The sequence below is a fragment of the Capricornis sumatraensis genome, chromosome 7 (assembly GCF_032405125.1).
Source record: "Capricornis sumatraensis isolate serow.1 chromosome 7, serow.2, whole genome shotgun sequence".
NCBI classification, from domain to species: Eukaryota; Metazoa; Chordata; class Mammalia; order Artiodactyla; family Bovidae; genus Capricornis; species Capricornis sumatraensis.
In genome coordinates, this window is record NC_091075.1 from 65,251,260 (window position 1) to 65,263,380 (window position 12,121).

The 12,121-nt window shown below is 36.5% G+C and overlaps 1 protein-coding gene across 1 annotated transcript in view; it reads right to left on the bottom strand.

Moving 5' to 3' along the window:
* Nucleotides 1-1,933: 1,933 nt before the first annotated feature.
* The window catches only part of LOC138082048 (BTB/POZ domain-containing protein KCTD8-like), a 272,418-nt gene continuing 262,230 nt past the window's right edge, over nucleotides 1,934-12,121 (bottom strand). Inside the window, exon 2 of the mRNA XM_068975270.1 lies at nucleotides 1,934-2,941. Coding sequence (XP_068831371.1) covers nucleotides 2,478-2,941 — 464 coding nt within the window. The 3' untranslated portion in view covers nucleotides 1,934-2,477. The remainder of the gene's footprint in view (nucleotides 2,942-12,121) is intronic.

Genomic DNA, 12,121 nt, shown 5'->3' on the forward strand with positions numbered 1-12,121 from the left:
ATACACTTCTTCCCAAGGGCAATGGCTAGTAATTTGTATTTCTTGAGTATGTTGTTAACCTTTGAGCCAAATGCTTGGTGTATGGTAAGTGCTCAATAGACTATTAAGGAAATAGGTTCTAATTTTCTAAGAAGGACTTAGAAATCTTATGGGACTTCCCAATCTTATGGGAATCACTTCTCTTGTGGTAGAGATTTGAAGATCTGAAATAGTTCTTATTTACCAGATTCTTATCCCTGCAATTCTGTTTTAAATTTTGTATTGGAAATAATAGAGGAGGGTGTGAGGTATTCTTCAGAGCTACTCGCTGCCCTTCAGTGCTGGGCTTTCTATCACAGTGGGATCACCTCTACTGAATTTGCATTTCCAAAGCTCATTTACCAACTGCTTATACTCACATTGGGAAAATGGAAAGTGTTGGTGGGAATTGAAATGTGAGAAGCTAGGATAACCTATCCTCTTTGTCTTTGCTTTGGGAGGCATCTTTGAAAATGACCATGACTCCTTAGAGACTATAGTTCTTATTGAACAGCTTATTCCTCTCTATTCGAAAATTTCCATCTGACAGCACTGGCTCCAAAAATTCTGGTAAGCCCACTACCTGTCTTTCCCCTCCATCTCCAGGAGTGGTGGTGATGCTTAACTTCAATTACCTCATTTAAATCTTCTCTATCATGTTATTAATACCCCTGTTATCCCTAAGGTCACATTAGTGGTAGTGGTAGGGATGGGTAGAGATGGGAACAGTAGTAACCTAACCACAAGCTCTGTCCATTTAACCAGTGTGTTGCATCTACACTTAGCCAACTTAGTGGGTGGGACTGCCAACCTTCCCAAAATGAAATGCAGAATTTAAGAGTAGCTCCTTCACTAAAACCTGGTAGGTTATTCAAGGCAAATCATACATATGGGTTTTCTTTAACACTCCACTGTAGATGGTATTTTATATAATAGAGGAGTGAGAAATCTAAAACTACATCCAAAAATGAACATCAATTTTAAATTTTGAGTTAATAATGCTTATATTCCAATATTACCCTGGAAGAAATGATACTACAAGTTCTGCTCAACTTTTATTTCAACTAACCACAGAGGAGATTGAGCTCTGATTATTAGAGATATTTTTGTCCTCCTGGTGCCTATTCTTTAGCAAAATTTTGGGATATTATATATTTTTTGCTGTGGACATGGTGAGGCAAAAATTGTGTGGCTTATGATAAGAAAGATTATTTTCATATTTGCAATCAGGAAGAAAGCTCTTATCATTCAGGCTGAACTTTTAGCTTCCTGTTGACATTTTTGTCCCATAATTTGCAAGCAGCAACTTCCCAGTTAGATTTAGGGAGATTTTCAATCCAGTTGTCAGCTAAAATAAAATTTTAGTGCATCCTCAGATGAAATCTTTTTCTCTTGCAGGCTAAGGGTTTATTAATCAATACCAAAGCTATCTGAATTTGACTCTACCTCCATTTTGAATTATAAGTCTCTAACTTGTCAACATTAAGCTTGAACATATCATTCTCCAGTTCGGAATTTTAAAGGAAAAACTGAAGGCAATGTAACAACTGAATATTTTAAAAGAAGAGTCAACAGAGATCAAGAAATTCTAATATATATTTCCTTTTTTAATAAATACATAAAGCTCTTCACCATTTCCCTCAATTATTGTGATTAACACGAGAGTAAGATCTTTCCGAGCATCATTATGCCAATTTTCACAGCCTGATGTAAGGACTCATTTCACAGAAATAATCATAACTAGCATTAATAGATGAATGTCAGTGCCATAACACAAGATCATAAGGCATATTTACACCATCTTAACACACAGAACACCATACACATACACAAAAAAATCACAGATCCAGACAAATAAAATTCAGTCTCTTAGCTTACATTTATAGGCTTTGTCTGAACCATTTTTTTTTGCTATTTTTTCATAATTATTTCTTTCCAAGCAACAAACAGATCTTCCTATGTCTTGTGATTTATTTGTAATATTGTGCTCATGCAAAAGTAATACTTGTTTTATTGCATTAACATTTAAACAGTTTTGGATTTGGGTCCCAAAACTATCATCTAACATTTTACTTGATGTTGCTTCATCCATATCGTCACTTTATTTGGAGTGATATGATGATTTCTTTTTGGTGAGTTACAAAATGACAAACATAGCCAGTTGACCACAGTTCAAAAATCAAGATTCTAAGCTTCTTGATCATGCACATTCTACTTCCATTCTTGCAAAATTTTTTGAATCAAGAACACGATTTGATTCAATATTTATTAGTTTTCTTTTTTGAAATATTTCTAAAAACAACAACAACAGAAAGAAAGAAAGAAAATACTGTCCCACATCCACTGTTCACGAAAAGGAAGAGCAGCAAGAATCACACTGACCATTGTTAGTACACAGTCAGGTGGTGACACCGGTAAACACTGAACGTCACTGAAACACTGCAGGGATGTGACCGTTACTATAACCCGTACTTCTGTAACAGTTCAGATTGCCACTGGCGTTTGCGCTCTGGAAAATAATCTGGAATGTGGATTTTTTTAAAATCCTGAATACACTTTTTCATTTCTTCTTCCACACTTAGCTTCTCACAGACTTTCTTTTTGGAAAGATTGGTTTCCCGGGACTTGCTGATGAGCGTCTGAAAGAGTTCACTGTTTCTGCGTTTGTCTGGTTGGGGCATCCATTGCACAGGTGCTTTTTTGGAAGGACGATCCAAAGTTAAGGTGTTAGGTTGGTGAGCTGTCGCCTGCTGGGCACTGGGCGGGTTGTTGTCCTGGGGAGTGCTTGCCTCTGAGTGGCTGTCGCAACTGGAAGTGGAGAGCTCATTACAGGAAGTCCCACTCTCACTTCCTTTATCCGTGACTTTGTCATGTTTCCTATCTTCGTGTTCTTGTTTAGGTGACACTATTTTCTGAGGTGGTCCTAAAAAGGAAAAAAGAAGTAGAAAAACTGAGTAAGAAGTGGGAAGGTCAAATTAAATACGCTTTATATATATATATTTTTTTATTTTCAACCACAAACATTTAAGAAAAATGTGGTCTGCTTTCCTAATTAATATTTAAGGAATTAAATCCAACACTTGGTACAGTTAATGTACACTGAAGCATGCAATGTGCTGATTAATTATTGAAAACAATTAAATTTGAGAGGTTTGCTTGATGAGCATTTATCCCATAACAGATCATCTATAACTTCATGCTAAAAAAAAAAAGATTTTTTGTTATTTTTAGTTACTAGTTCCTGCAATTTGGAAAAGATGTCACATATAAATATTTTGTTAGTCCCACAACTGTTTTATTGAACAGTTAGTTCATTTTTGTTTTAGCTAATGGCATTAGTTGTCCTTTGCATATATAAATAATTCACCATCATAATGCAGAAAGTACCATGGCTCTGTTTTACAAAGTAACAGTATTCTCCAGGCCCAGAAGTGCAATAGCATCATTTATGCTTCCAAGAGGGAAACTGGTTTAAATCTTATCCTCCATCTCTTAATCTTGTTTCCTGTCTACTTTCTTAGAGAGAATCATGAAAGCACTGTAAGATATATAGGTACCTAATATTATGCTGAAAAATATAGTTGAAATATAGTATTCTCTTAAAGTTCAAGGCTTACCATTTGAGGTAAATTACCTAGGAGGGCAACTTTCAGAAAATGATAGTTTGCCAAGATAATTATTTCAAATACACAAACAGTTTATTTCCAAGAGGGAGCATGTTTTATTCTCCTTGACTCTGTTGTGGGATTAGGATCTCCATCTAACATTTATTGAACATCACCACATACCCAGAACTATAATAAAACCTTGATTTTAACTTGAGCCCAATCATTCAGAAATATAAGTTACCCAAATGTTTTTCTCTTGTATTCAACATTTATGCACAAGTTATCTGAATCATAATTGAAATGAAAAGCATCAGTATTTTAAACAATTGCATAGGGGATTCTACTGTGCAGCCAGAGTTGAGAATAACTACTGGTCAGATTCATAGGGTCTCAGCCTTAGCCACATATGGAATTACCTGGAAAGCACGGATTATTGATGCCTTGATCTTAACCCCAGATGTCCTGCTCAATGCTACCTGATCATTGGGTCATTTAATAGATTCAGGTGATTTCAACATGCAGTTAAGATTCTGAGGGTTTCCTCAGTTTAATATACATGAATTAATAACCAATATGAATACTCCATATTACTTAGAAGGGTGAGGAAACAAACAATAAAAATACTTTTCATAAGAGCACCCACTATGTACTCCTGCTGCTGCTGCTAAGTCGCTTCAGTCATGCCCAACTCTGTGCGACCCCATAGGCTGCAGCCCATCAGCTATCACCAATTTCCCTATTTAAAATTAGAAGAAAACACATTGATGCTAGACATTTAGTTGAGAGGGAGTAAAGATTCTAAAAAACTTTAGAACGTTTTGGAAGGCTGCCCTAGTGGCTCAGTGGTAAGGAATCCACCTAAAAAGACAAGACACTTGGGTTCGATCCCTTGATCGGGATGATCCCCCAGAAAAGGGAATGGCAACCCACTCCAATATTCTTGCCCGGAGAATTCAATGGACAGAAGAACCTGGCAGGGTACGGTCCATGGGGTCGCAAAGAGTCGGACATGACTGAGTAACAAACACACACACACATACCCCCACACCCACATATACACACCATACAAAAAGGTCTAGTACAGTAATTCTCAACAATGAGAGTACATCATTGTCATTTTTTTAATGTACAAATGTACAGGTCCATCTCTGGAGATTTTGTTTGCTGAATGAAAGGTTTGTATGTATGTATTTAAATGGCAGTCAGGTGGCAAAGGAAGTACAGCATCTGTTTATTTAATTACCTTAATGGCAGAATGTAATCCCAACCTAGCATGATGCCCACTAGCCTAGTAAAATGCAGACTATAAACAAATGGTTTTTACCTGTTTACCAAACTTGTGTGTTATTTTAACCAGAAATCTCCACAGAGGAATCTAAGATTTTCATTCCCAAAGATGACTAAAGGGTTAAACTGCAAGTAGTTGGGAAAGCCAATTTATGTTTAAGAATTAATGAGTAATGAGAAATCATTTTCTGTTAATAGGCAGGGGATAGAATATTAAATAGAGCTATCCAGGCAGAAAAGTAGTAACATCAAAGAGGAAGGCAGTACAGAGATACCGCATACCATTAAAGCAAATGGTTCATTCTGTTTTGATTCCCTGGGGAACAATGCTCAATGAGCTAGGCCAGGAAGAACACAGAGGAACATGAAGTCCATTTGTTCAGACACCAAGTCGTGTCCAGCTCTTTGTGACCCTATGGTCTGCAGCACTCCAGGCCTCCCTGTCCCTCACCATCTCTCAGAGTTTGCCTGGGTTCATGTCTATTGAATCAGTGATGCCATATGAAGTCCATGTGTTAACTATGTAAATTATATAGAGTTATTGTTCTTAATGGTATTAATAATTATCCATGGAAAAATACTCCCCAAAATACACACACATGAATGCAGGCTCCACAGTACAGCAGAATGCAATATATGTATGCTGGAAATGGGTTACTCTTGTTTGTAGTGTAAGATGGAAGCTCAAGGAAGACTTCCTTGAAGAGGCATTGATATACCAGATGCCATGATCTTATTTTTCTGAATGTTGAGTTTTAAGCCAACTTTTTCACTCTCCTCTTTCACTTTCATCAAGAGGCTCTTTAGTTCTTCTTCACTTTCGGCCATAAGGGTGGTGTCATCCGCATATCTGAGGTTACTGATATTATTCCTGGCAATCTTGATTCCAGCTTGTGCTCCTTCCAGCTCAGTGTTTCTCATGATGTACTCTACATATAAGTTAGATAAACAGGGTGACAATATACAGCCTTGATGTACTCCTTGTCCTATTTGGACCAGTCTGTTAGTCCATGTCTAGTTCTAACTGTTGCTTTCTGACCTGCATACAGGTTTCTCAAGAGGCAGGTCTGGTGGTCTGGTAGTCCCATCTCTTTCAGAATTTTCCACAGTTTACTGTGATCCACACAATCAAAGGCTTTGGCATAGTCAATAAAGCAGAAATAGATGTTTTTCTGGAACTTTCTTGCTTTTTTCAATGATCCAGCGGATGTTGGCAATTTGATCTCTGGTTCCTCTGCCTTTTCTAAAACCAGCTTGAACATCTGAAAGTTCATGGTTCATGTATTGCTGAAGCCTGGCTTGGAGAATTTTAAGCATTACTTTGCTAGCGTGTGAGATGAGTGTAATTGTGTGGTAGCTTGAGCATTCTTTGGCATTGCCTTTCTTTGGGACTGGAATGAAGACTGACCTTTTCCAGCCCGGTGGCCACTGCTGAGTTTTCCAAATTTTTTGGCATATTGAGTGCAGCACTTTCACAGCATCATCTTTCAGGATTTGAACTAGCTCAACTGGGATTCTATCACCTCCACTAGCTTTGTTCGTAGTGATGCTTCTTAAGGCCCACTTGACTTCACATTCCAGGATATCTGGTTTTAGGTGAGGGATCACACCATGGTGATTATCTGGATCATGAAGATCTTTTTCTACAGTTCTTCTGTGTATTCTTGCCACCTCTTCGTAATATCTTCTGCTTCTGTTAGGTCCATACCATTTCTGTCTTTTATTGAGCCCATCTTTGCATGAAATGTCCCCTTGGTGTCTAAAATTTTCTTGAAGAGATCTCTAGTCTTTCCCATTCTATTGTTTTCCTCTATTTCTTTGCCTTGATGGCTGAGGAAAGCTTTCTTATCTCTCCTTGCTATTGTTTGGAACTCTGCATTCTAATGGGTACATCTTTCCTTTTCTCCTTTGCTTTTTGCTCCCCTTCTTTTCACAGCTATTTGTAAGGCCTCCTCAGACAGCCATTTTGCTTTTTTGCATTTCTTTTTCTTGGGGATGGTTTTGATTTCTGTCTCCTGTACAATGTCACAAACCTCCATCCATAGTTCATCAGGCACTCTGTCAGATCTAGTCCCTCAAATCTATTTATCACTTCTACTGTATAGTCATAGGGGATTTGATTTAGGTCATACCTGAATGGTCTAGTTGTTTTCTCCACTTTCTTCCATTTCAGTCTGAATTTGGCAATAAGGAGTTCATGATCTGAGCCATAGTCAGCTCTCGGTCTTGTTTTTGCTGACTGTATAGAGTCTCCATCTTTGGCTGCAAAGAATATAATCAATCTGATTTCAGTGTCGACCATCTGATGATATCCATGTATAGAGTCTTCTCTTGTGTTGTTGGAAGAGGGTGTTTGCTATGACCAGTGCATTCTCTTGGCAGAACACTATTAGCTTTTGCCCTATTTATTCTCTATGTCCATCCATATTATCACGAATGGCACAATTTTATTATTTTTAATGCTTAGTAAGAATTCATTATGTGTATATCTATCTATATACACTTATGTATTTGTATATGTATATAGATATATAAACCATACACACCAAAGCTTCTTTAGCCATTTGTCTACTGATTAGCTCTTAGGTTTCTTCTATACCTTGGCTCTTGCAAATAATGATTCAATGAATATAGGGATGCATTTATCTTTTTCTAATTAGTATTTTCATTTTGGGGGGATAAATATCTAGGAGTGAAATTGCTGCATCATATGGTAGCTCTGTTTTTAATTTTTTGAAGAACACACTTTCGAATATATAGAATGCTATCATAGTTCTTGCATAAATCATTAAGGGTAATAGTCTCCTTTTGATTTATGGTAGAATTTTTGATGATGCATAACATATTATATATTATAATTTCTATTTAATTAAGCATACTTTAAATCATTACTGATAACTTAGTTGATTTAAATTGAGACTAAGATATAATAACAAAATGATTTTTGCATTTTTATAACATGAGATTTAATAAAAAATAAATGAATTAGAAGGGAATAATGATTTATTCTAGTTACTTAGTTTTCTTTGAATGCCTGCTAATTGTATGCTTCCAGGGATAATTTAAAACTTTACATCATTCCATTCAATGATCCAAAGTCATGTGAAATGCCTTAATAAGCACATGAATAATCATTTAATAATAAGTCCTGCATATACAGGAACAGCATGACTGTCAGAAACTTTTCTGTGTCTCTTCTGCTAATAATAGAATCAAATATATAACTGTGATCTTCCTAAAAGCATTCTGCACTCTGAATTACAGCACCAATCAGACTCAGTATAAGAAAAGAAGGATAGAAAAAGAAAATTAAATGTGATTTGGTGACTTAAATCAACTAGACTTTCTTCCTTCACTTAATTATTAGAATAGGCGACAAATCAGTGAACAATAAGATTAACTTTAAAAAGGAATTAGCTATTTAAAAGTCCAACATATGTGTGCAGTTAGAAACTTTTCAAAAAGTATTTGGAAAAGTAAATCTTCCACTTTTCATTTGACTATTTGCCATTAAATACAGTAGGATTTTCATCCAGGAGTTGACTATCTTTCCAGGGGAGTTGAGCTCTACCTGGGAGACCTGCAAGCCAGCTACCTAGTTCATGCCACTCCACAATTAATTTTTAAAAGGCAGTGAAGACACATATGCACACATACACAATACACATTATACTCCTTTATTAGATGCACACCTTTCTTTACTGTTGTGGAAGATCTGAGGCTAAGCTTGTCTCAGCCTCTCTAGCAAGTACTTTGTGCTATTGATATCATCTAATATTTGTTAGCCCCTAGATTCATTTATGTGATAAAGTTCTGTGATTCTAACTTATATCATGAATAGTAAGAACTATTTCATGTAGTAAAACTTTACTGAATATTAAATATAAAACATTAAAGAGTTACCATTAATAGAAATTACCTTTTAGAATGGGGAAACAAATTCAACTTCTATTTAAATACTTCACAGAATCACAGGATTCTAGGGTAATTTTCTCTAAACTCATTGATAAGAAGTGTAGTTCTAGAAGATGCCGACTTACATTTGTTTCATTAAATCTATTCTTGCCACTGAAATGCTGGCAGTAAGAATGACACTTAAGGCAACACAGTGCAGACTGGCTGGGCTCACGTTCTAGCTCAAGAACTTAACTAGGTGTGTTTTCTTGGTCAGGTTATTTACTTTCTTTGGGCCTCTGCTCCTGTTTAAACTTTATCAAGTTGCAGCAAGGATTAAATGAGCTAGCACACACAGAGTACTTAGGATGTGCCTGGCATGTGTAAATGTTTGCAATGTTTATTATTAACATACAGAATAAATATTCACTGTTATTTGGCTACAGTATGCCATAATTGCTTATCTGAATATTGAGTACTGATTGAGGAATCCAAATAATTCCATTTTAATTTTAGCTTCACAAGTAGTAACTATGAACATATGAATTACAGGCAAGTCACTTATTTCTCTAAGCTTCAGTTTTTTTATCTATTAAAAATGAAATAAGAACAGTAATTCCTAGTCATATGGTTATAATAAGAAAGGAGATAACAGATGTTGGAGCAATTTTGCTGTAAAGTTCTTTATAATAAATTTGAGAGACTATTAAGTATTAAATTATTTTGTCCAAAAATGAACTTATTTGAGAAAATAAAACACAAAAGCTCACTTTGAGTTACTAAAATGTATGAGTTAAAATAGTAAAAACATTACATTAAACAAAATAAAATACACTGAATGTATCACAGTGGGCCAAAACTTATAAAATTGGACAAAGTGCTTTTTCATTATTTTCAATTAATTCCATTGGCTTTTATTACATTGCAGTAAAAAGGAAGAAATAGTAGCTTTTCTAAGTTATTTGGGTGAATAGAGTTGTACAGAAATTAAACGTTAATATTTTCATCTTTAACAAAAGTACATGACTAATAGTGGTGGGCGTAAGCACATTCAATAGGATTTCTTTTTTTTTTTTTTTCAGAATACACAGGAATTTCAAAATGAAGTCTATGTGGAAAACTGCGCACTTGAAAACAATCTTTTATTTTAATCTCTTTACCTGCCTACTGATGATGAAAAAGATTGAATATGTAAAATGTGTCTGCAACAGGCATACTTCCCAGAAAGGAAATTACCTTTTAATAGTACTAAACTCAATGGTGTGTGAATGGTTATGTGGTACTTGAACAGAATGAACCAATCCATCTTAAATATTAGCACCACAGGCCTCTAAGTATTAAGTAGTTGAATCCAAAGGAGAAAAAATTTTCATTTCAATTTGATAAACATTTGTTGAGCACCTATTATGTACCAGGCACCACAGTGTTAGTTTCAAGAGAAGAACACACACACACACACACACACACACACACACACACACACACAGAGTTCCTAGTCATTCAGGCTTAGTGTGACAAGCACAGTACTGCAGCTATAAAAGGCTATTTGAATGAATAAAAACTAATTTTATATGAAAATAATTTAAACATTTCTTATGTTTTAATGATCTCTTCTGTCATTACTTGATCACTTCTATGAAGGAAAGTGAATAAAAGAGAAAAGTAAAGAAGGGTAATTGAAAAGAGAAATACATTATGGATTCTTTTTTTCATACTGACATGATTGACCACTAACCCAATCTTGTAATAATCCTTGTACTTGTTAACTTTTTACTATACTTTTTTATCTACAATCTGTCTTCCAGTGCTTAAACTGTAAATACCTTGAAGGCACAAACTATGCCTTTCTAGACTGTTGTGAAGTCTCGATCAGAGTAACTGTTTAACCAAAATAATAAAAAGACAATTATTTTCATTTCTCTGAATTTCTATAGTGACTATGACTGACTAGGTCATTTGTTTGGTACATTTTATGTTACTATGTGTGCTTGTGCTCAGTCTCTCAGTCATGTCTGACTCTTCACAACCCCGTGAACTGCAGCCCACCAGGCTCCTCTGTCCATGAGGATTCTCCAAACAAGAATACTGGAGTGGGTTGCCATGCCCTCCTCCAGGGGATCTTCCCAACTCAGGGATAGAACCCAGGTCTCCCACAATGCAGGCAGATTCTTTTCTGTCTGAGCCACGAGGGAAGCCCTTTATATTACTAAATATTCACCTAAATGACCATAGAGTAGTAGTATTTATTATGGGCTCCCTAGGTGGCTCAGTGGTAAAGAATCTGCCTGCCAAGCAGGAGACATGGGTTAGATCCCTGGGTTGGGGAGATCTCCTGGAGACAAACGAGCCTTGGTGGGCTATAGTACATGGGATCACAAAGAGCTGAACACGAATAAGAGACTAAACAGCAGTAGGAGCAGTATTTACCATTGAAAAAAAATTTTGCATTTAAGTGGACCTGCACTGGAAAATCCCACGGACGGAGGAGCCTGGTGGGCTGCAGCCCATGGGGTCGCGAAGAGTCGGACACGACTGAGTGACTTCACTTTCACTTTTCACTTTCATGCATTGGAGAAGGAAATGGCAACCCACTCCAGTGTTCTTGCCTGGAGAATCCCAGGGGATGGCGGAGCCTGGTGGGCTGCCGTCTGTGAGGTTGCACAGAGTCAGACACAACTGAAGTGACTTAGCAGCAGCAGCAGCAGCAGCAGCAGCAGCATGGTTCAAACCTATATTGTTCAAGGGCCAACTGTTATTTCCATGAGAGCAGAGACTATGTCTTAAGTTTCCTTGTATTGCTCCATTCAGAAGGCTGATTCATCACTGAATCAAAGATACTAATAGAGTGAATAAGCAAAAGTAATGTAGTACTAGGAAAAAATAAGAAAATACACATGTAGTGAGACTTATACTGGAGGAGCTTTCAAAAAGTAATCTTGTCACCTTCCTCCATTTCTATAAATCTATTTCTTTCTGTTAGTTATTTCTGTAGATGATATCCAAGTAATCTCTGGCTACTCGATGGCATCATCATTTCCAATTATTTTCCAGGTTTTGTTAATTCTACTGTTGAAACTGGCTTTTGAATATAGTGCTTGTGTTAGTTGCTCAATTGTGTCCAACTCTTTGTGACTATTGCCCACTAGGTTCCTCTGTCCATGGGATTCTCCAGGCAAGAATACTGGAGTGGGTAGCCATTCCGTTCTCCCGGGGCTCTTTCCAACTCAAGGATCAAACCTGGGTTTCCTGCAATGCAGGCAGATTCTTTGCCATCTGAGCCACCAAGGAAACCCCTTGAATCTAACCCTTCATTT